Source organism: Balaenoptera ricei, chromosome 18 (genome assembly GCF_028023285.1).
Source record: "Balaenoptera ricei isolate mBalRic1 chromosome 18, mBalRic1.hap2, whole genome shotgun sequence".
Classification (NCBI taxonomy): domain Eukaryota; kingdom Metazoa; phylum Chordata; class Mammalia; order Artiodactyla; family Balaenopteridae; genus Balaenoptera; species Balaenoptera ricei.
Genome location: NC_082656.1, coordinates 21,964,267 through 21,990,374, shown reverse-complemented (window position 1 = coordinate 21,990,374; position 26,108 = coordinate 21,964,267). Strand labels below are relative to the sequence as shown.

Below are 26,108 nucleotides of genomic sequence, written 5' to 3'. Positions count from 1 at the left end.
GACACTTAGGTTGCTTCCATGTCTTGGCTATTGTAAATAGTGCTGCAGTGAACATAGGGGTGCATGTATCTTTTGAATTAGAGTGTTCTCTGAATATATGTCCAGGAGTGGGATTGTAGGATGATAATGGTAACTCTATTTTTAGTTTTTTAAGGAACCTCCTTACTGTTTTCCATAGTGGTTGCACCAATTTACATTCCCACCAACAGTGTAGGAGGGTTCCCTTTTCTCCACACCCTCTCCAGCATTTATTATTTGTAGACTATTTAATCATGACCACTCTAGCTAGTGTGAAGTGTTACCTCATTGTAGTTTTGATTTACATTTCTCTAATAATTAGCGATATTGAGCATCTTTTCATGTGCCTGTTGGCCATCTGTATTTCTTCTTTGGAGAAATACGTGTTTAGATGTTCTGCCCATTTTTTGATTGGGTTGTTTATTTTTTTGATATTAAGCCGTATGAGCTGTTTGTATATTTTAGAAATTAATCCCTTGTTCATCACATTGTTTGCAAACATATTCTCCCAGTCTGTAGGTTGTCTTTTTGTTTTGTTTATGGTTTCCTTTGCTGTGCAAAAGCTTTTAAATTTAATTAGGTCCCTTAAAATGTTTTTCTTAATTCTTTTTACCTGTTCAGTCTTCCATGTCAATTTTAGAACAATTTTTTTTCCAAATTCAAAAAATTCCGGTAAATTTTTATTTTAAACTTATAAAATTGTTTGGGAAGAATCAGCTTCTTAGCATATTTAATCTTCCCATTCAAAAATACAGTTGTTTTCTCCATTTATTCAAGCCTTCTTTATACTTTTAGTAACAATGTGTAGTTTTCTTCATATAGAGTTGAACATTTTTGGTAAGGGTTGCCCTGTGTATTTATATTTTTGTTGCTATTTTAACTGCTTTCCCTTAAAAAATATTATATAGCTAGAATATAAGAAAGCTACTTTTGTATATTTGCAGTATTTCTAGTCTATCATTGTTCAGTTGTTTCTTTTTTTATATATAAATTTATTTTATTTATTTATTTTTGGGTGCGTTGGGTTTTGATTGCTGCGCACGGGCTTTCTCTAGTTGCGGTGAACGGGGGCTACTCTTTGTTGCGGTGTGCTGGCTTCTCATTGTAATGGCTTCTCTTGTTGTGAAGCACAGGCTCTAGGCACGTAGGCTCTAGAGTGCAGGCTCAGTAGTTGTGGCACATGGGCTCAGTAGTTGTGGCTTGTGGGCTCTAGAGTGCAGGCTCAGTAGCTGTGGCACACGGGCTTAGTTGCTCTGCGGCATGTGGGATCTTCCCGGACCAGGGCTCGCACCTGTGTCCCCTGCATTGGCAGGCGGATTCTTAACCACTGCGCCACCAAGGAAGCCCTGTTTCTCTTTTTTTAAAGTGTATAGTTATATTGCCTGCAAATGTATACTGACATTTCATTAGTATATGAAATTTAGAAGAGTTTTATATAAATATATATATCCATAGTTATCATTCTATTAAAAGTACAAAATAAAACTTCTGTGTCCTTAAGTTCCTGAGATTATTGATCAGAAATAGACAGTAACTTAAAAAAAAAAATTCAGTTTGAGTTTATTGATTCCTCCACGGGGAATACAAAATTCAGCATGGAGGAACCTAGGTTGTAAGGCTGGGTGGTTTTTCTGAAACAAGTATCGCATGGTTTCACAGGTATGTACGTATGTGAAAACTTATCAAATGTACACTTTAAGTATGTGCAGTCTATTGTATGTCAGTTACACCTCAATAAAACTGTTTTTAGAAACAGTATCACAGAACCTTTGCTTGAGTCAGGTTTCTTCTCTGATAGTCTTGCCTTCGTTTGCTTTCACTGAAGATTTCTATTACAGTTTTTGCTAATGAACTTGAAAAGGAGTGCAGATCAGTAGTTACCGTGGTCCCTGACAGGTAATAGACACTCTGAATGCATTAGGCGGAATGTAATTGAGTAACGCTGGATTGCTTTTCCTTCTTTAGTACAATGCTGTCAGCACTCGCCTCGCGGGTGCCTGTGGGAATACTGTTACCCTCCAGTATGTGGGCCATGAGTAAAGAACATGGGAGGCGGAGCAGCCGCCTCCGGAGTAAGGGCTGGCTTTACTGGAGAGGCGATGACCCAGGAAGGAGTTTGCCAGGCAGAAAAGGAGGAGTAAGAATAGAAAAGAAGGTGGCAAATGCCAGCGGATCCTCAGAAGTTCTAGAGGCTGTTTTGTTTGGGTAGCAGTCTGTTTTGCCTACTCCTCCAACAGCTGGTAGCTTTTTCATATTTGTTTCTCCTCCAGTACCTGACACTGGGCCTAGGTTATGTTAGGTCTGCAGAACCCTCTTGAATTCAGTATCATATGTACACTTACTGTACTCACATGCTGCTCTGCCCTTCCACTCACTGGTACTGTGTAGCTTCTCTTCATCTCTTGTTTATTGTTCTCCCTGACACCAGTCTCTCCTTACCCTGCTTCATTCTCCATATTGCTGCCAGAATTCATCTTCATTTTACAGTGAATCCTTTGCTGTAGTTCCTGTGTTTTAACAACTGATTCCTGATAGCTTAGTTTGGCATAAAAAGGTGATTCCAATCTAATTTGTGTGTCTTGAGCAATGCTGATGAAAAAGCCATTCAAGTAGAAAGTAAGGGCAGAGTCTGCTGTGGTGTAGTGTGCACAAGTCACTGGGCTAAATAGGACAGGATTAGAAAGTCCTAATCGAAATCTGGGAGGATAAATTGAGGTATCTAGTAAGTGTGGCTTTTACACTTTGCTGTTTACACCAATCAAAACAAGGATAAAAACAAGCATAGCATTGCCTAGTATTTATTAGAAGTCAGCCATAAAAAAAAATGAAAATTCGCCATTTGCAGCAACTTGGAAGGACTTGGAGGGCATTATGCTAAGTGAAATAAGTCAGATAGAGAAAGACTGTATGATATCACTTACATGTGGAAGCTAAAAATTACAACAAACTAGTGAATATAACAAAAAAGAAGCATACTTACAGATATAGAGAACAAACTAGTGGTTACCTGTGGGGAAAGGGAAAGGGAGAGGGTCAATATAGGGGTAGGAGAGTAAGAGATACAAACTGTTAGGTATAAAATAAGCCACAAGGATATGTTGTACGACAAGGGGAATATACCCAGTATTTTATAATAACTATAAATGGAGTATAGCCTTTAAAAATTGTGAATCACTATATCATATACCTGTAGCTTACATAATACTGTACATCAACTATACTTCAATTAAAAAAGTTTTAATTTAAAATAAAGGTCAGGATATAACTAACATCATTTATGTAACAAACATAATATGATATATTAATATAACATATTATTTATGTCACTAGAATTTAGAAGATACTAAAATATAAACATGTCTTTAGTTAGTTCCTATATAGTGGCAGTTAAAAGTTCTTAGAGGTCATGTAAATTCATGAGGAAAAGACAAAAACATTTGGGTATTTTTCGTTTCCAGCCTTTGTTTTTATAAGATTAAGTAAGAGTATGTGGAATGCTGGATAATTTAAATTCTTTGAGATAAATCTAATTCTAGCATTAATCTTTTGTAACTGTGTTACAGAAGTTCATATCCAGCTTTTATTTTCATTCTTGAACGTAAAGTTTAAATTCTTCAAAGTTGAAACATAGGCAAAAATATTCTTTCTCACCCCTCTATTCATCTTCTTGATAGGGAGAAAGTGAGACCATATGGCCTGGAACCCCATTCACAATGGAAAGTCTGAAGCAGTGAGTCAATAGGGAGTCCTTCTTTCTCCCTTTGCCGTCCTAAATGATAGTCTAAGTGTCTCTCACTCTTTAATATCAGTACCACAGCAGCTGGTCCTAAACAGAGCACTCTCTCTTGAACCTAACCACTCCTCTGATTTTCCCCCCGGCTTCATTTGGTGCTAATTAATCTCACTTTTTAATTTTTCAAAGGTTGCTAAAACAACATATTAAAATTTACCTCATTTTTTCAAAAATTCTCTCTGAATTCCAGCCCACATTGATGGCCACATCCTGCCAGATATTACCCATCTATTATTCCAGCATTTATAGTTTCATGGAGTCACTAATGAAGTAGCCATTTGCTGTATTTGCTTAGTCACCATAGCAACAGTGTCTTGGTTCGTGTACGCCTGGGGAGCTTCTTACAGTTTGACATGATATGCGGCTAATATTTCTGATTTCTACTCAGAGGCAACTGGAAATTTGCAGAATGGTATTTTTAAATTTGCTGAATAGAAGTTGTTTGATTCCACTGTTGTATTCTCTTGGCACCCATCACGTAGTCATAGGATCATAGACATTTTAATTTGGAAGAATGATTCATACTTGCAGTATATATCACAGGGACTGGCTAGAGAAACATTGCATCCATCATCATAAGCAGCTTATTAAATCCCTAACCTAAATATTTTTAGGAGTAAAAGAAAGTGATCAGAGGTTAGCAGTTGGGGCTGCTTGATAATCTTGGATGCTTAGCTTTAAACCATTTTAAATAATTCTGGTTATAAGCATTCAAGCTACAGTATAATAAATGTGAAAATTGGAAAGTACTTCTCATCACAGTAATTTTTCCAGTGTTTTATTGTCTGATTTCTGTTAGGTCAGCTTCTTTGAACTGCATTACCTCATTCGAATAATTCCCTTCCTACACACCCACTCTAACTAAGTTCCTTCAGTCACCACTGAAACTAAGTTACATAAATCTATTTTCGTTTTTAAAATGTGTTTTCTTCAGATTTCACATAGCGTAAACATGTACCTTGCAGAAAATACACATTCTCTAATATACATTATTTGGAGAAGACAGTGTAGCCTGTTTGTTGTGATAGAGTTCACAGTTTCAAGAATCTGATCTCATCTTAAATGATAAAAAATTATTGCTGTACCATCTGTTTTAAAATATGTAAAAGCTCACTTTAAACCACCAAGTTCATTTCACACCTAAATTGCTTTTATCAAACACGCTCTATACTTTAACCCCTACCTTGCGAATGAGTGAGTGAAACCCACAGATGCCCACTTCCCTTTAGTCATCTATAACCTCATTTTGATCTGTATAAAAATGCAGCAAGCTCAAATCCTTACTAATTTCTTTCTTGGCTCTGAATATTGAACCTGAAGAAACATGGGCATGTTTTAGAATGTGTTTATTCAAATATATATATGTACATATACATACATACATATTTTTTTCACCTTTTCCTGCCTAACTCAGTTACTGAATGGATTCACGAGGAGACCAAGGTTGTATTGTCAGTTGCTATTTGATCATGTTACCTTGGATTGTTCCACGGACACAGATTTTGCCCTCGCCTTTAGCTAGTAACACTAGAAGGAACTGGGTGAAAGAGCTTGGTATGAAACCATGACCACAACTGGAAAAAATAATGTAGGAGTTTATGCTTTCTTACTGCTATTCAACCTCATTCAGGATGTCTACCAAAGCAACATTTACAAAGATTAATGACCCAGATCATCATATCAACACATTAACAAAATAAAGTGGATTTTGTCCATATAAGTAGCCTGTGTAATAACTTGTATCATCCGTGCATGTTGATGATGCAGGAAATGTTTTTATACATTTGTTTGGGGCCCATAATAGTAGTCATTCTATGACTAACCAAAGCTACATGAAGAATAGCCTGATATCCCTAATGTTTTATAGGAGTTAATAGGCTATAAAATAGGTGACTAAAAGGTAAAGCTACTTTTTTTTTTTTTTTAATTTATGTTGCCATGTTTTTGTTTTTTTTTTTAAATTTTATTTATTTATTTATTTATTTATTTTTTATTTATTTATGGCTGTGTTGGGTCTTCGTTTCTGTGTGAGGGCTTTCTCTAGTTGCGGCGAGCGGGGGCCACTCTTCATCGCGGTGCGCGGGCCTCTCACTATCGTGGCCTCTCCCGTTGCGGAGCACAGGCTCCAGACGCGCAGGCTCAGCAATTGTGGCTCACGGGCCTAGTCGCTCCGCGGCATGTGGGATCTTCCCAGACCAGGGCTCGAACCCGCGTCCCCCGCACTGGCAGGCAGATTCTCAACCACTGCGCCACCAGGGAAGCCCGGTAAAGCTACTTTTAAATAGAGCTAGTAATGCAAGTAAAATGGCACATAGAGTCTAAATCCATAAAGCATCAATACTATTTTTGCCCACATCTTGTTTAGAAACCGTTTTCCTATATGCTAAATTTATTGTCTTTGTACTAAGACCAGCTGTAAAAAACCTAGATTTGAATTGAACCAGGTAGTGTTTTATATATTTAGAAAAAGCAGACTGAAGCATTTCTATAATGCCTTCTTCCCTCTACTAACAGCAAGAAAAATTATTTTATTAAACTCATAAAATGATATATTCTTTTTTTTTTTTTTTTTTAGTAAGTATTTATTTATTTATTTTTGGCTGCGTTGGGTCTTCATTGTTGCGTGCGGGCTTTCTCTAGTTGCAGCGAGCGGGGGCTACTCTCTGTTGCGTTGCGCAGGCTTCTCATTGCGTTGGCTTCTCTTGTTGCGGAGGCTTCTCTTGTTGCGGAGCACAGGCTCTAGGTGCGCGGGCTTCAGTAGCTGTGGCACGTGGGCTCAGTAGTGGCTCGCGGGCTCTAGAGCACGGGCTCAGCAGTTATGGTGCACGGGCTTAGTTGCTCCGCAGCATGTGGGATCTTCCCGGACCAGGGATCGAACCCGTGTCCCCTGCATTGGCAGGCGGATTCCTAACCACTGTGCCACCAGGGAAGTCCCTCAGTTCTTAATAAATCTATCCATAGGCTCTATATAAGAGAAAATTTGCATGTTGGCCAGGTCATGTCAGTGTTCACAATTCCCCACCAAATAATACCAAACCAGAAGCCTATTTATCAGTCAGTGGATAGGTTTTAGGAGCTTAAAAAAGTGGGGATTGAATGTCTCTTGAGAGGGCTGGCAACATGAACTGACAAAATTGTGAAAATAGAAAACCTTAGTGTAATAACTGCTCTCAGCACTTTATCAATGTGGTGAACATATGAGCATCAGTGTTTCTGCTATGAAGCTGAGTTAATTTTATTATATTAATGGTAACTTCTAGCAGTTTTTCTTTTAATTTTTAAAGAATTTTATCCACAAAGGTAGAACCTGTGTGAGACTTTAAGCTCTCAAAACCAAATTCAACTTAAAATTAATGAATACATTTCAATCCTTGATGAAAAGAAAAGGCTTTTGCATTCTGTTTATTAAATACTTGATTATTAAAGTGTTTTTAACAAGATGTGTATGATGTGATTCGAGACTATTCAAGGGCTTGGCAACCCCCAGTACACCACGCTGAGCTGCCACAGTGACTGTTTGGCCCGCAATTCTCTCATCCCATCGTCCTCTGAGTCACACGTCCCCGTGGGATTCTGTGGGCTCTTGTCGTTCATGGGGACTCCACAGGGAAACAGAAGGCAGGAGTCAGTTCCTGAGCTGGGCAGGAGAGTTCAGGCAGCAGCAGCCCCTAGAATTAGTACTTAGGCAACCACCCGCCTCCTGTTGATGAAAGTGATCTGGGAGAAGAGATGGGTGGTGAAATCTGAGTGGCATGAGTGAAACGGTGATGTCAAGAAGATCTCTGAACACCGTCTAAATGGATCTGCCTCACACAAGTGTACGCGGGTCAGTGTGGATAAATGTTGAATATAAAATTCTAAACTACTCCTTAGCGATTATGGGCAGAAAGGGGCCCAAGTATTATTGTTTAATGTTTCCTGAAGGCATTAGCCTCTTTGGCCCATGAGGTAAAATAATGTGTATGAAATAATCTAGAGCTATTTAGAAAACCTAGAGAATATCAAGGGGTCCTAGAAAAACCTAGAGAAAATCAAGGACTAAAAAGGTCCAGGAAGTGGAAAAATAGGGCCACTCACCTAAGTGAAATAGATATCCACAATAAAGGGAAGGAGAGGAATAAAACAGTTACTTCGTTCAGTTGCACCCACTATGCAGTTTGTCTGGAGGTGACCCTGTCTCCTGGGAAGAAAAATATTTACATAACCTCCTTGAATCATGCTTTAATATGATGAGGAAGATGGGGAAAGATATTTTTGAAACTAATATTTAGTTTTAAAATGGTTGTGAGGTATCTGCATAACTTAAGAAGATGTTCTGCTCAAATGCATTTTTCTACTTTTGTTAAACTCAAACTCATGTTCTGGTCACTAATGGTTGAAGGTCATATATGAGAGATTGATTTGAATGCCCTAAGGATTAACTCCAAAAATATTTTGACTACATCTAAAATTCAGTAAATTTTAAAAATCTGATATATAAACAGTTACCCAAAACTGTAAGCTACCATATTGCTGTGGTTAAATTATAATTAGTTCTAATTAGCACCTCCATGAGCATTACACATTTTACCTGCAGCTGAATGGCATTTGGAAAGAAATTTTCTTATCCTTGAAAATGTCAAAGGAGATCAAAGAAAGTGCTTTTTATCTGATGTAGCCAAATATCCCGCATCAGGGTAAAGGATGAACACAGATTCCATAAATCTAATCGGTGAAGCAGATAATTATTAAAAGTTATGTTTATTCAAATAACTTCCATACATTTCTGTTTAGTGTGGCTACTGAAGTGATTACAGTCAGTAAAATAATAATAAAATGTACTGAATGCGTACCATGGGACAGGCCATTTATTAAGTGTTTTGTAAAGATTATCTCACTTATTTCTGTTGTTATAATTCTCATTTTTTCCCATGAGAGCACCAAGGTGTTGAAGAGATGACTAAGTTGACCAAGGTAACACCTAATAGTAGAGCTGGACCTTAAAACCGGAGTCTGGGTTCAGACCCTGCCATACCATGATATGGTACATTCTTTCTAAACTAAGCATTGTTCAGAGTCGTTCTGTGTGCCATAGGTTTGCTTTAATCTCTGACTTTTTTTTAAATGGGAAATTATCAGCATGAATCTGAATACAAAAGGTATTTCTTTGTTGCCTTTTTGAAAACAGTCATCCCTGGGTATCCATGGGACATTGGTTCCAGGACCCCCTGCAGACACCAAAATTCACAGATGTGCAAGTTCCTTATGTAAAATGGTATAATACAACTGGACCTTGTTATCCATGTGTTTTGCATCCTCAGATATGGAGGACCCGACTGTATTGAGTTATAAATATGGTTCCTAGTCCTTTTGATAGATAAGCTTTTATCCGCCACCTTGGGAATCATACCAAATTTTTTTTTTTTCTTTTTTTTGGCTGCGTTGGGTCTTCATTGCTGTGCGTGGGCTTTCTCTAGTTGCGGCGAGCAGGGGCTACTCTTTGTTGCAGTGCACGGTCTTCTCATTGTGGTGTCTTCTCTTGTTGTGGAGTGCGGGCTTCAGTAGTTGTGGCACGTGGGCTCAGTAGTTGTGGCATGCGGGCTCTCTAGAGCACAGGCTCAGTAGTTGTGGCTCACGGGCTTAGTTGCTCCGCGGCATGTGGGATCTTCCCAGACTGGGGCTCGAACCTGTGTCCCCTGCATTGGCAGGCAGATTCTCAACCACTGTGCCACCAGGGAAGCCCCCAAATTATTTAGGCTTTTTACTTTTCTTGGAGTATGGAGAAGGGAAATAAAATGAAAAGTTCTTAGAAATGAAACAGGTATTTTTGTCATTCATCATCCATTGGAGTTTAGGGTAATTTCATTTCTAACATAAAAAGAGTAGCTAGTTGGACATGTATTGAGAAACAATAAATGGTCCCTGATTAGCTAAGCTTTTTTCCTCATGTGTTTCTGCTTTGTGCCTGTACCAAAATATTGACTAGGGTATTTGATTAACAGGAAAAGCATAAGCAGTAAAGGGTTTCTTACATCAAATGCCGTTGCTTCCTTCTGCCCCCCCTTCACCTGCCCCCCCCCCTTTTTCCCCTTCCCTATCACACACACTCTTACTCTGAAATCACAACTTCCTAAGGTAAAAAACAATTTGCTTTCATGAGATGATATAAGAAGTCATGCCTTACTTGGACTAAAGAAAAAACACATTGCAAAGAAAAAGTTTCAAGTGACCAAAGTTTATAATTATTTGAACAAAATCTCCGGGCAGTGCAAACCTTAAGTACCTTGTTGCTTCCCAGACTCCTGCGAACCAGTTGCGTGTGCTGTCTTCCTGACCCACTTCCTCCCATTTGGACATCTGTAGTACTTGCATGCAACCAGAGCACTAGTGACTGGGAAGTAATGCTACTGCTTAGGCTAAAGGGATCAACTGAAGATGCCTTCAAGTTCAAGATAATAAGTAAATTACATAAGGAAGGACTATGAGAGAAAAGGAAACTACATAAGATAGTAAAAATGTTCTGGCCATCAGGTAAGATACTTATATTTTGGACTGTTGAGTGGAGATTCTGTGTTGTTTAGCTAACAGATTAGGTAAATAGATACTCTCTGGAATGTTGGTGATATATGCTCATCCTGGAGAAGTGAAAATTTGATTGACAGTCTTACAGTGTTTTGGTGAAAAACAAAAAATTAGGCAAAAATTAAACCAAGACACATAAAATGTCTTCATTACACTGTCATTTATTTTACCTTACCCAACACATACCAAAAACTTGCGGATGGCTGTTGTTTCTAACGAATCTAGGAGAAAACAAGGTCCATTGTGAATTATCATTCCCTCGCCAGATGTAGGTCCCTTCCGAACAACTTGCTAGCTAATGTAATGGACACGTTTTGGACATAATATATTTTCTTAAATAGCTATAAATATTTTAAATTGAGATAGTATATGTTTACCAACTTGAAAAGACATCTGGATTGCTTCATTATGTTTAAGATGCAGTGATATAAGAGCACTGGACAAGGAATCTTGAATTTTTTTCCCTTTCTGACAAGCTGTATGATCATGGGCAAGTCACCCTCATGCTGGGGCTTAATTAGTGATTTGAATTATATTACTCTCATGTAGAAGAATTCAACTCAGCGTTAAGTCTTTCATTAAGAGGGAGCTGTTAGGACTCACCGACCTAGAGAGCAGACTTGTGGTTGCCTGTGGGGGGTGGCGGGCGGGGGGAGGATTGGGAGTTTGGGGTTAGCAGATGCCAACTAGTATACACAGGATGGATAAGCAACAAGGTCCTACTGGGTAGCACAGTGAACTATATTCAGTATCCTGTGATAAACCATAATGGAAAAGAATATGAAAAAGAATATATATGTATATATATCTGTAACTGAGTCACTTTGCTGTACAACAGAAATTAACACAACATTGTAAATCAACTATACTTCAATAAAATTTTTAAAAAAAGACAATCATAGGGAGAAGGAAAAAAAGAGGGAGCTGTTAGGTTGAATCATATGAAATTGCTAGTTTTATAAAAAGCCAAAAATGATCAAAATTCTGTATTATACGGGAGATATTTTTTGACTGTTTGAGCACGAGCTAAAATGCCCTCTCCTAAGAGCAATCTAGGAGAGTCCGTCAGCCAGCTCATGGATCTCAGGATGGCAGCGTGGGATTGGAGGTGCAGGGAATTGCAGGTCCTTCAACAAAATTGTGTAGTTTTGATGCCAGTGTTTATGACGCACTTGTGTCATGGCTTTCTTAGTTCTAGTTATAATTCTTAGATCTTTGCTGCTGCTTTGCTTAAAACAAAAACAAAACCCCTGGGATATAGATATACGGATCAGAGGACTGCTAACTGGAGGCCTGGTATAGCTAGTGTATGTGTTTTTTGGTTTTGAGGGGGTTTTTGTTTTGTTTTGGGGGAGGAGGATTGCCCTTTTTAAAAAATTGAATTAGTTGGCAGTGTCTAATGAATGATTTCACATAAAAATCTGACTCTGCATTTTCTTGAATAATTAGGCAACCTGGTAATAGCAGTCTTACACTCCTGCAGAGTAACCTGGTGCTGAGGACTAGTTGCCCCCTTGGGGTGGAGCTTGTGCTCTGTTTCCAGTTCACCACAGCCCTCACCTCTCCCTGTTACTTTCTCCTTTACTTGACAGGCCCCTGTAGACATTTGCATTTGCGATTCTCTTGCGCTATCCAGTAGAACTTCCTGCAATGATAGAAGTGTTCTTTACCTGTATTGTCCAGTATGGCAGCCACATGTGGCTGTTGAACACTTAATGTGGCCGGTGTGCCTAAGGAACTGAGGTTTTAATTTAAATTAATTTAAAGAGTTGCATGTTGCTAGTGGCTACTGTATTGGACAGTGCAAGCAGATAATGGAGTTTTTCCCTTTATTGGGTGTTTCCTACAGAGTGAACATCAAACCTTAATATATTTTACAGTCTCTTCTCTTAAATGCCAGATCTAAATGTTAGCATATATCACTGTAAGTCTTATGATTTTACATCCAAATTACCATCTCTGATTAAATGCAGCCTAAAACCTTTCTTCTTCTCATCCTTTTTTTCCTCACTTACCACGTTTATATTGCATGCCCATTCTAGGCCGTAGGGATATGAGCAAGGTCCCTGTTTTCATGAAGCTTACAAATAATTAACAAATATTTCTAAGAGATACTTAATTTTAATATTTACCATCTATAATCCTTCTAGTAGTCCTGCCAGGTAAGGGTATATTTGATTACTCGTCAACTGCAAGTGCTAAAATTTTTTCAAATCCACATTCTAATAGACTAAAATGTTTTACTATTACTATTCCTCTGAGAAGCTCTCTGTCCTATTGAAGCTTCCTATAAATGTACTATCTTAAAACTAGGCATCATCAGAACCTTTTTGTATTAGTAAATCAGCTCAGCATACACCTGGTTATTCCCTCACCTGGCCTTTCTCCCAGCCTTCTGTCCACCTGCTCCCAAGCTGGGCCTTCTTCTGAAACTTGTCTTTGTTATCTGACTTAGGGCCCAGTGGATGTTTTCACAAGCAGTCCCAGCGCTCCGGGCTGTTCCTGCTTCTCCTTGCCCAGAGACTTTTCTCTCTCACCTGGCAAACGTCAGCCTCCTTCTCCCCCTTGGGAGGCACTGTTTACCTCCTTCACTGCTTTTACTCTCTCCCTTTCAAAAATGAAATCAGCATCTTAAGAAAATTTACCTTCTTTTGTGAAACCTGTCATTTTAAGAATAGCATAAATTGCAATCAAACACAGCTAGAGCACAAAGGATAGATGAATGCTAAAATAATTATATTTACATTATAAAATGACTCCTACATTGGCAGCTGCTGATGGAAACATTTGTCATTCAGTGTTTTTGTAGTTGTTTAACTCTATAGTTAATAACCAGATTAGCAAGGCAATATTACTTAGGGTATTTTGCTTAGGCAGGAGAATAGTCTATATGTATAAAGTCAGGCATTATTGGGAAACTTGTTAATATGGGATTCAACCTTTTCCTTTGTGATCTAAAAAAGGTGTCCAATAAAGGTCATTTGTTCATTTGCTTAGCCAATATTTTTGAGTTACTTTTACATAAGAAGCATTATATGTAGCAGTGAGGTAAACAAAAGATCTATTGACTAAAATTTGTAGACTTCTTTTCCCCAATCTGCCAACAGCTTAGAGCAGTAGAATTTGGCTTTTTTCTGTTTTGTTAGATCTTACCAGTGTTCATACTTTAAAATATTTGGGGATGTTTATGTTACTTTTTTTAATGAATTTTATATTTTCAAAATATACTAAATAATTTGAGAATTGAATTCCCACTGTAGTGCATAAATCTTAATAAAGTATAATGAAGATCTTTAAGTAACTTTAATAAGGGTGATTATGCACCATGATTATAGCCTAGTGACTAGTGACACTGACTTAATAGGAATATATTTTTCAGTGTTATAAAGGAGAATGTGCTCTTCTTTCTGTGTGTGTGTGTGTGTGTGTGTGTGGAATTAGGCTAGTTGAAGGCAGGTTGATGAGCATCAAGGAGAATTAAGGTTTTTTTGAGATATAATTGATATACAGTATTATGTAAGTTTCAGGTGTACAACAAAGTGATTCACAATTTTTAAAGGTTATATTCCATTTATAGTTATTATAAGAGAATTACTTATTTTGATCTAAACTCAATAAGCTTTTAATTAGAGATGTTCTTCTATTATATGGCCTTTTAGGGACTATGTAGATTAATTGCTTGAACCTTTGGGTTAAAAAAAAAAAATCTGAGTTCCAGTTCTGTTTTGCCTCCTATAAGGAGAAAGCAAGATTGAGAAGATGTAGGTAAAGCTTTTAACACAGTTTCTAGCAACATAGTAAGTGCTTTAAATGTCTGTTATTTGTTATAGTTGTCGTTTTATTAGTGTTTAAGCTCTTGGGTCATGTAGCCCTTGAGCTTTTTCTTTGATGGGAAAAAATGAGAGATAAAACTGACTTTTTTTATTTTTTAAACATCTTTATTGAAGTATAATTGCTTCACAATGGTGTGTTAGTTTCTGCTTTATAACAAAGTGAATCAGCTACACATATACACACGTTCCCATATCTCCTCCCTCCTGCATCTCCCTCCCTCCCACCCTCCCCATCCCACCCCCCCAGCCGGTCACAAAGCACTGAGCTGATCTCCCTGTGCTATGCGGCTGCTTCCCGCTAGCTATCTATTTTACATTTGGTAGTGTATATATGTCCATGGCACTCTCTCACCCTGTCACATCTCACCCCTCCCCCTCCCCATATCCTCAAGTCCATTCTTTAGTAGGTCTGTGTCTTTATTCCCATCTTGCCACTAGGTTCTTCATGACCTTTTTTTTTTTTTTTCCTTAGATTCCATATATATGTGTTAGCATACTGTATTTGTTTTTCTCTTTCTGACTTACTTCACTCTGTATGACAGACTCTAACTCCATCCACCTCATTACAAATACCTCCATTTCATCTCTTTTTATGACTGAGTAATATTCCATTGTATATATGTGCCACATCTTCTTTATCCATTCATCCGATGATGGACACTTAGGTTGCTTCCATGTCCTGGCTATTGTAAATAGAGCTGCAATGAACATTTTGGTACATGACTCTTTTTGAATGATGGTTTTCTCAGGGTATATGCCCAGTAGTGGGATTGCTGGGTCGTATGGTAGTTCTATTTTTAGTTTTTTAAGGAACCTCCATACTTAAAACTGACTCTTTAAATAATAATTCTAGAAAGACTGGTAATTCATTGAGTCCTAGTCTTCTCAGAATGTGAATGTGTATTCTAAATTGTCCTGAAATGATGGTAATAATTAGCAACACGTATTTTTTTTTAATGGTTTGTAAAACAGGGCCTAGCTGTGTCTAAATGATCACATAGTAATATTTTTCTATTACTTCTTGAAAATAACACCATGTTTTAAAATTTTCTGAGAAAGTTAAGACCCAATTTTGTAAATGGTTGGGACAGTAAAACTTTTAGCTTCCTCCCAGTCCAGCATAAAACCTCTGTGTGTAGTTTGCTGTTCAGTTGTACAAACCAAATATTTCCAAATTATATTATTTTGTACAAGCCTAGTTTTAAACCTCATTTTGACTTTGAAGGCATGTTGAGGTCAGTGATGTTTAATTTGGTGCTTTGTTCAGTGATGAAGTGGAGTTGCAAATTGTTCTGACACTTCATGAGACAATGTTAAATGAATTATTTAATGTTAAGTAAAGAACCCTGCTAAATTATTTTAAACTACTCAGGTTAATTAAAGTATTTTAAGATTTAATTCTTTAAGAATATGTTATATTTTCAGTCCATAGATTAACCTTTTGAGGTGTTTTGTTTTGTTTTAATCTATTTATTTATTTATGGCCGCATTGGGTCTTCGTTGCTGTGCTCAGGCTTTCTCTAGTTGCGGTGAGCAGAGGCTACTGTTTGTTGCGGTGCGTGAGCTTCTCATTGCTTTGGCTTCTCTTGTTGTGGAGCATGGGCTCTAGGCATGTGGGCTTCAGTAGTTGTGGCACGCTGGCTCAGTCGTTGTGGCTCGCAGGCTCTAGAGAGGAGGCTCAGTAGTTGTGGCGCACGGGCTTAGTTGCTCCGCGGCATGTGGGATCTTCCTGGACCAGGGCTCGAACCCATGTCCCCTGCATTGGCAGGCAGATTCTTAACCCCTGCACCACCAGGGAAGTCCCACCTTTTGAGTTTTGAATCATAAAGATATCCTCTTTTAATTAAAACAAAACCCTTAGAGTTGACCTTTTAAATGTATAATAAAAAGGTTAAATTTTAATGTGAGCTTTTTATTTTTAAAAAGGTTAATTCAGTGTTTTCCTTTATATATTTAAAAGATTAAATACTTTGAGGATAAAAATGGCATGACACTCTATGGATGATGAAATTGGCTTTTAGAACTTTTGTATTAGAAAGGAAAGTATGCCACATGAACCTGAATCAGGATGCAGTGGCTGAAAATAAATTCTAGTGTAAGAGCATGACAAGAATAAGCTACCGTTTATAAAAATGCACTTACCTGAACAAACTGAAACCCCAAGGAATTTTCAAATTGTGAAGTAATGGGAACAATCATTTAATGTAGAAGGAAGAAGCTAGCGCATGCCTCCCTCCTTGAATGTCTCATAAGATCAAATTGTGGAGCAAGGTGATTGAAGCAGGAAAGATAATTTAGTGGCAGCATAACAGGTAGATTACCATTTAGAGAGGCCAAACCCCTGAGAACTGATTGCATTAAGGGGATGGGGCTAAGGTTAGAGCACAGAGAGGTGTTCAGAGACAGGTTGCCATTTGGTTATGTTCCCCCCCCCCCCCCACTGCTTTTTTCAAGGAGTTACACATGCTTAGTTCTGCCTCTTTGTAAACATTCCTATATCGGTCTTCAATCATTCTTTTCTCTCTAAACGTTTATCTCTTAGTCACTTTGAGACGTCTTCTCAGCTTGGAGGAGTCATTTCTGCCCAGTCTTTTTTGCCTCACCTCTTATAAGCTTGGATTGTCCTGCTCCAGCTTACCCTCAAGTGCACATCTTGGAGTTAATCTTTACTTCATAGCAGCACGCAGTCAGTTGTCATAATACCAACCCCCTGTCCCTCTTCAGTCCTGCAGATAATCAGTTACAGATAAGCGTTTGTTTAATGTTTGTCTTCCACTAATCAAGTCTTTTCTTCACAGAGAGAGGCACCCAGTAATCATTTGCTGGATGATTGCCTGTAAGAGGCTCCTTCTAAAGTCTGGTCATGGCACAGCTGCAGCCATGGGGATGCAGGTGTGGGAGAACAGTGGATTAAGCTGGAGAGATATCAGGGGCTTGATCCCAGAGGGACATGCAGTCATGTAAAGGAGCTTATGTGTCACCCAAGAACAATTAAGAGGCCGTTGAAGGATTGTTAGCCCAAGTCCATCTTTGGGTGGACATCTCCCTTCTAGACCTCTAGCTAGTGCCTTCTTCCTGGTTCATAGAAAGTATATTTGGCCTATGAAAAACAAAGTAACAAACTACATATGATTTATGGTTACATATACAGTAAGTTTCTAAAGACATTTCTAAAGTACTTTTTTCATACTTCATAAAATAATGAATTTATGTATTTAAAGGATATATATGGATTTATGAATAATTGGAAGAATTAAAATATTTATATTTTAATACAGAAATGGCTATACTCAATTTGGGGATCATTGTTAAAAATAAAACCTGTAGTATTTATAGCTTTCAAATTAAAAAAGCAATTGGTAGATATTTAATATCTTCTGAGGAATTTGGTATTATATACCTAAAAATAGGCAGAAATAAACAGAGAAATAACTCCAACCAAGTAATTAAATAATAAGAATGTTATAAAAGCTGGTACTTTTTATACCGCAAGTTGTGCCTTTGAAGGAATTTTATTTTATTTTTTTAACGTCTTTATTGGAGTATAATTGCTTTACAGTGGTGTGTTAGTTTCTGCTTTATAACAAAGCGAATCAGCTATACATATACATATATCCCCATATCTCCTCCCTCTTGCGTCTCCCTCCCACCCTCCCTATCCCACCCCTCTAGGTGGTCACAAAGCACTGAGCTGATCTCCCTGTGCTATGCGGCTGCTTCCCCCTAGCTATCTGTTTTACATTTGTAGTGTATATATGTCCATGCCACTCTCACTTTGTCCCAGCTTACCCTTCCCCCTCCCTGTATCCTCAAGTCCATTCTCTACGTCTGTATCTTTATTCCTGTCCTGCCCCTAGGTTCTTCAGAACCTTTTTTTTTTTTTTTAGATTCCATATATATGTGTTAGCGTACAGTATTTGTTTTTCTCTTTTGAAGGAATTTTAAACGAAAATTTTTAGTTCCTGTTCTGTTGAACCAAAGAATTTGAAGTCCCATTAAAAGAAAGTAATATGATGTTCATCATATATTATTTTTAAATGACCAACATTTTTATGGCTTTCAAACTAAGAAATGATATTTCTTTTTCCTTTAAGAAAGTATACTTCCTTTTCTGATTATGAAAGTGATAGATGCTTATGGCAGAAAATTTAGAAGCATATGGAAATCGTAAATGCATTCATTCTGATCTCTTTCTTCCCATTCTTTCATGTTAAGTTCCATTTTCTTTAAAAACCCACCTTCTTTTTTTTGTCTGTATCAAGTAGGTAATTTTATAACATGGTTCTCAGTTTCTTTGCTGTGACCATTGCATCTCACTAGTTCCTTCTGGGTTCATTTTACTTTTTGCTGAAATGAATCCTTGAGTGGGTCTCTCAGTGAGGATCTATGAATGATAAACTTTGTACAAAAATACTTTTATTTCACTCTTACTCTTCAATTATAATTTAGCTAGACATGGTTGGCAATTTTTTTCCTATAGTACTTTAAATATATTCTTGTATTCTGATATCTTGCTGATGAGAAGTCTAGAGGTACAGTGGTACCTTTTGTCCTTTAAAAAATAGTCACTTTGATTTAAAAAAAAATATTCATTTTGAAAGCTACACCATTTTCCCCCTTAAAACATTTTTTAGATTTACTGTGCTCATATACCAAAGAATTAATTTTTAAAATAAGAAATAAATGGTTGAATGTGAGTCACTGGATATGGTAATATTTAGTCCAAAACAAATTCTCCTAAGATTGCTATTTGAATATATATATTTATAATATATTATACCTAGTGTCATAGGTTTATTTTATGGCTCTTTTTCCGTAAGTGATATTTTTAATTATATTTTAATTTAGATGGGTGGGGTCCTACAGTTGGACAACCAATGCTGTCCAATAGAAATTTCTGTGTTGATGGAAATGTTATTTATATGCACTGTCCAGTAAAGCAGCTACTAGCCACTAGATCCTGAGTGCTGATGTGTCATCTTTTTATCATACTTCTATCTCATCAAATGAACAGAAGTTTTGGATTAATACCTTGATTAGTTTTAGACCATATAACTTAAGATAATTCATTTTTACATGCAATTTTTTTTCCAGAAATTTAAAGCTGATTAGCTTCTTTGTTTTAAATCTTAAAGTTTGACTGTAAAGTATAGGTTTAGAAGGAAGTTGTAGAATTAAATGATATGGTTTGTATGTTTAGCTTATGGTCTGGTTTCTACATTATTGCCATATTCAGTGTGTTTTTGAAGTATTAAGACTGATGTATCTTCTTTATATATTAAGTATTAAGACTGATGTATCTTCTTTATATATTAAGTATTAGTCTTGAAGAATTATAGGAATAACTCCTCAGGTTTCACTCCAGTAAACAAGTAAGTTTGTTAATAATGCCTTCTGTTTTTCAGATTACAAATAGAAGAATCTTCCAAACCTGTAAGGCTATCACAGCAACTAGACAAAGTTGTGACAACCAATTACAGACCCGTTGCTAATCATCAGTACAATGTAAGTCTTCATGTCTTTCTTCATTCTGTTCTGTCTTTAATATCACAGACTCTTAGTTTTTGAAAGGACCTCGGCAGTCACATACCTTGCTGTCAGGCGCTTGAGTTATCCAGACTTAGTGAGGAAGATAACAGTTTGCCAAGCATAGAAAAGATGTTCACTGTGTATCCTAAATCATACGATGAGAAGAAGGCAACCGCTGTTCAAATGACTCCTGAAAAGTTTTTCAAAGAAATAAAACACTTCATTTTTCAATGTTTCTAATGTTTTAGTGTCCTTAATAAATATTAGTTTTGCTGTTTTTTCTCAATACCTTTATAACGGAGAGTTTTTAACGTTTTGACAAAAAATTTTAAAGGTCATGAAACAATGATAATTTTTCCCATTGATTATTAAGATTGCTTTGCATAGTTTCAGCTTTTACGGGCATTTTTACGGCCTCACACTATACCATTGAAAGCAAGGACTGTCTCTGTGTGTGTGTGTGTGTGTGCGTATTTAAACCTTTTTTATTGAAGTATATATACTATATTTATTATATATATACACAGCATATATATACACACACACAGTATGTATTTTCTGTGTGTATAAAAATAGTATACACACATGTATACATATTATGTGTACTTTGTGCCAGGCACTGTTCTTACTATTGTAACTACTGCTATTATCCTTATTTTACAGATGAAGTAACTGAGGCACAGAGAGGTTAGCTTACTTGAGGTCTCACAGCCAGTAATTAGCCAGTCCAGGTGTTGAATCAGATAGTCTGTTTTAAGAGCCTTACTTTTATTTTTTTTTAAATTGAAGTATAGGTGATTTATAATATTGCGTTAGTTTCAGGTATCCAGCAAAGTGATGCGGTTATACACATTATAGGTTATTACAAGATACTGAATATAGTTCCCTGTGCTATACAGTAGGTCCTTGCTGTTTGTCTGTTTTATATATAGTAGTGTGTATCTGTCAATCCCATCCTCCTGATTTATCCCTCCCCCTACTTCCCCTTTGGTGACCATAAGTTTGTTTTGTGTGTCTGTGAGTAGGAGCCTTACTCTTAATGAACCACTGTGCTGTGTTGTTGTACATCATTAGCAGTGCTAAAAGGGCTAAGGGTTCTGGGTCTTGAAGTACCTGCAGTGTCAGGAGAAATGTGATGATTTTCGGAAAATAAAACGAAGCCTAAGTTAAGTCAAGTAGCAATTAAGAGTTGATAACCTGTGTCCTACTTTGTTGCTTAAGATTCCCCTTGATACTGAGTTTAGGAAGAAGTAAAGACTCTTTAAGACTGGCCTTAAGTTCCAGGCTTATTCAGTGATGCAGATAGTATCTGCCAAACCACGGCTTTATGATATTTGAATTTCTTTTGGTTATTTTATGTGAAAGGTAGCAAATGCAAGTGCCTCCAGGACCAAGCAGGCATCTCTCTGGGTGGGATGCTGAAATTTAAGAAGGTAAATGGTAGAGACTGATGAACTGGAGTGTATGTGCCCCTTCTAAAGACATTCAGATGTTAAAAATTGCTACACTGTGTGGATTTAGTCAAGCAAGTCACAATTCAGCGGCATCCACGCAGGCTTCCGTTTTATAGCCTCTGGTTATGTGTCAGGGGAAAAGTAAACTAAAAAAGAGGGTAGGCAAGATAAGTGGGGACAAACATAAGTATAAGATCATCCAAGAGAGGTATTTTTGTGATGTCTGTTGATTGAGACAAGTAAGTACAAGTCTCCTTCTTTGTCCTCTTCTCTTCTAGTCTTTTCTATTCTTAGATGGGAATACATACAACTTACTGGAGCCAAGTGGAAGTAGAGAAGTAAAATAGGATAGATCTTACTTGTCTTTGCCTCTCTTCTTCATTAATATGCTTCTCCTGTAGCCCCTGACTATGTTTTTTTCTCCACTTACGGGTCAGGCCTCTGTATACCCGTTTCTCCTCTTGTGTAAGTTGTTATTGCGGTGAGGACAAGAAAGACCACACCTTCCACAGGCTATAAAAAGATACAGCCTTTCTGGAGAGAAGTTTGGTAATTTGCGTCAGAAGCACTATGAAAGGGTGCATCCTTTGATCTAGCAGTCTTGTGTCTAAGAATTTATCATAGTAAGACAAGTGGCCAAAGATGTATATGCAGTAGTGTTTCTCCCCGTTGTTTAAGATAGGAAAAGGTCAGAAACAATTGTCCCCAAATAAGGACTAGTTCAGTACTTTAAGCTGTTATTTTCTGATGGTAGGCTCTAGAGTGATTTTATCCTAATTTTCCTCTTTATGAAATCTTTTTTGAATGGTTGGAATTGTCACAGTGAACATGTATCGTCTGAACTGTTACAGTGGGCAGTAAAACTTTTCTGTTGGGATGGGAAAGGGAGGAAAGCTAGGGAAGAGTGTTAGTACTTAGCCATGACAATGTCCTACCACAGTTCTCTAAGATTTGTCTTCTCTCAACAAAAATAATATTTTTTTAATGCCTGCTTTGTGCCTGAGATACCTACTGTTGGTGAACCAAATAGATAAAATTCCTGTCTTCACCGAGCTACCACTTCTTTCAATTTCTCTGGCCATGCCTTTTTAGACCCCAGTTGGGGTATCATCTGTATTTCCTTTGACCTAGTGAGTCCACATTTGTATATTATAATTGTTTTTTCTTAAATTCCATTACAAGGGTCACTCTTGTTATACTACCACGTACCATCATTTCTGAGGCAAAAAGAAAATCTCTCTTAGGTCAATCAAAGCTGGCACCTTTGCTAGTATTAAAGCTCTGACCTCTATCTAATTCATATACAGAGTGACATTGGCACTATTTCTACCTGTCAGGTATAGAAGATACATTCCAAATGTCATTTTTAGAATGTTTTTCATTGCTTTCTTTCTACTGCTAAAGTAAATACAAATATATTGTACATTCTAAACCACTCGTTAGGATATAAAGCTATCACATCTCAAGAGGGAGGGGATATGGGGACAAGTGTATGCATATGGCTGATTCGCTTTGTTGTGCAACAGAAACTAACACGGTATTGTGAAGCAATTATACTCCAATAAAGATCTATTAAAAAAAAAGAAGAAAAAAGCTATCACATCCACTTTAAAGACTCTTTTTAACATTAAGTGACATTTCAGTTCATGGTAACAGCCTTTGTTAAGGTTGTCATAGCGTGAATGAGTCGTTAATATTAATGTAATTACAGTGATGAGTCATATAGTAATCTTTGATTAACAAAGATTGACTGTAACTTAACCACATTATGTTATTTGAATGTTTAGTGAATTTTTTCCATGGGAGTGTATCAAAATGGGTGAAGGCACCTGCATAGCTTTTAAAAGGATATTCAGTATTATAATGCCAACTGTAAGAAGAGTGTAAAACTTTTTTTTTATAGTAATCTTTTTTATTTATTTATTTTTATATTTATTTTTGGCTGTGTTGGGTCTTCGTTTCTGTGCGAGGGCTTTCTCTAGTTGCAGCAAGTGGGGGCCACCCTTCATCGCGGTGCGCGGGCCTCTTCACTATCGCGGCTTCTCTTGTTACAGAGCACAGGCTCCAGACGCGCAGGCTTAGTAGTTGTGGCTCACAGGCCTAGTTGCTCCGCGGCATGTGGGATCTTCCCAGGCCAGGGCTCGAACCCGTGTTCCCTGCATTGGCAGGCGGATTCTCAACCACTGGGCCACCAGGGAAGCCCTAAAACTTTTGTTATTGTTGTCAGGAACATTAATTTTTAAGTGAGAAACATCAATGTAGTTCATTCAACAAAAATGACTTAGAGGTTATGTAATCAGTATGTTCAATTTTATTTATTTACTTTTAAAAATTTTTTTTAACTTTTATTTATTTATTTTTGGCTGAGTTGGGTCTTTGTTGCTGCGCGCGGGCTTCCTCTAGTTGTGGCGAGCGGGGGCTACTCTTCATTGCGATGCACGGGATTCTCGTTGCAGTGGCTTCTCTTGTTGCAGAAGACGGGCTCTAGGTGCGCAGGCTTCAGTAGTTGTGGCATGCAGACTCAGTAGTTGTGGTGCACGGGCTTAGTTGCTCCACGGCATGTGGGATCTTCCCAGACCAGGGCTCGAACCCGTGTCCCCTGCATTGGCAGGCAGATTCTCAACCACTGCACCACCAGGGAAGCCCGGCATTTATAATTTTAGTCAGTGATTATTGTTTCAGTAATGATGGTTGAACAGCTCTATACCACATCCACAATGGATTTTCAACATTTGGTTGCGTTTTAGTCTTGAATAATTTGTTCTTTATTTTGAAAGTAAAATTGTATATGACGGATTTTTTTGGATTGTAAAAATTTGTAACTGGAGATTAAATTTAATGTTCTTTCTGAATTGACATTTATTTCTATGCAGCTGGTTACACAGTAGTCTGTGGTCATTGGGAGCAGATATAAGATCAGTAATTAAAATTCATATAATATAAAAGCTATTTCTAGTCCAGTAACTCTCCTACTAATATTTTGTGGTAGCTGCTAAGAAGTTAGAAATATGACTGCTTTGAGTGTCATTTCCTTATAATGCCAATACAAAACAAAATGCCCAAAGGGAAAAGAGCTAAAATGAGAAGAAATAGCATTATCTCGAAACAACAGTCTTCTCCTAAACAGACTAGTTCATATCATTTGTAGCTTATTTGTAGAATTAATTTTGTCTGTAGTACAAAGTTGTAAGTGCAATATTAAGATTGCCATTTCTACACTGTTTGGCTTAAAAAAGAAAAGTTACCTCAGGGATCTTAGTTTTGTCCTGAGTATAACAGTTATTAATAACTAAATGATCATGGAAGTCATTTCAGTCCCTTTTTATAATTACACATATATTGGAACTACCTGATACCACAGAGCAGAATTTGAGTAATGAGCCTATCTTGGACATTATCAAAAAATTTAAATAATGCTGTACTGCAGAAATTTTGTTTTAAAACAATCTTTTCTGTAGGTTATCCTGTAGTACAGGCCCTGAGGGCATTAAAGAGATATATGTCTGGGTTTTCAGATTACACTTCTAAGTGTTTTTTTTTTCTTTTGAAAATATTTGATTGATTGAAGTATGGTTGATTTGCAATGTTGTGTTAGTTTCAGGTGCACTTTTAAGTGTTTTTATTTCACTAGTCAAAAGTAAAGTTAGGCTGCACTGTCCCCTGGGTTATTGAGCCATTGATAGACGTGGTTAATACAGAAAGACAAGCATACAAGTCTAGTCTGTTTTCTCCACAATTTAAAGAAGGAAAGCAGCAATGTTAAATGCAGTGTTTTGAGATTGAAACATGTAAACCAAGATTTAAAAAAAAATTTCTGTGTCGAATTGGTACTTTTCTCACTACTCATTAACATTACAAATCACAACCTAATCTGACTCTTAATCTTATCCTCAGTATTTTTTTTAATATCTATTTATTTATATTATTATTTGGCGGGTCTTAGTTGTGGCATGCAGGATTTTTCGTTGCGGCGCACAGGCTTCTCTCTACTTGTGGCGCAAGGGCTCCAGAGCGCATGGGCTGAGTAATTGCAGTGCATGGGCTTAGTTGCCCCGAGGCATGTGGGATCTTAGTTCCCCAACCTGGGATCGAACTGGCGTCCCCTGCGTTGCAAGACGGATTCTTAACCACTGGATCACCAGGGAAGTCCCTCATCCTCAATATTGATTTTGAAGTTTCTTTCTAATTTATTCTAAATTCTTATCTTCAGTCCTTTTGGGTCTGACATATGGCTTTAGGGTTGGGAAAACTTGATAACAAACACTTATGTTTTTCTCTCCACTGCCAACTAGAATGTATGCCCTCTCTGAACTGGGCCATCTTGCTTTGCCAGCACGTTTCTTTACTTGAAAACATTTTTCTTGTTCATCTTCCTAGCTTCTCGAGTCATTTTACACAAGGAAGAGATGGCTAAAGGTGGAAGCTGAATATACCATAACTTCTGTTTCTTATTTCCTTATTTTAACTTTTTCCATCTTCTTTCACCATAAATTAAAGCTGGGACAGAAGAGAAGACAGAATATCATACAACTGTAGCTCCATACTGAGAGTACAAAAGCCTAGCACTGGTCTTTTGCTAGGTCCCCACTTCTTTGTCTTGTTTTTCTTGAGGACCAATGGCCTTTCCCTAAATGAAATCCCACATCCCACTCAAGCCTGTGGGAAGGGAATAGGCTTTCCCCACTCCTCCTTAGTCTGATTCTATCTCCCTCTATTTTCTAGATCCCAAGTTAAGTTTCTCTTATCCCCCACTTGGTCAGAGTAAAGGGCTATAACATCTTCATCCCGTGGTCCAGACTTTCATACTCTTTTACCAGGCCCTCCTTTCTAGACTGTCCATCACAGTGGACAAAGCAAACCCTTTCAAATACAGTGCAACTGTGGAAGGGAATTTCAGGATGCAAACTAAGTACAAATGTA

At 37.4% G+C, this 26,108-nt stretch overlaps 1 protein-coding gene across 1 annotated transcript in view; it reads left to right on the top strand.

The window, feature by feature from the left end:
- Positions 1-26,108, top strand: part of GTF2F2 (general transcription factor IIF subunit 2) — a 142,637-nt gene that overhangs the window by 99,095 nt on the left and 17,434 nt on the right. Inside the window, exon 6 of the mRNA XM_059903116.1 lies at positions 19,611-19,710. Within this exon, the coding sequence (XP_059759099.1) occupies positions 19,611-19,710 (100 nt within the window). The remainder of the gene's footprint in view (positions 1-19,610; positions 19,711-26,108) is intronic.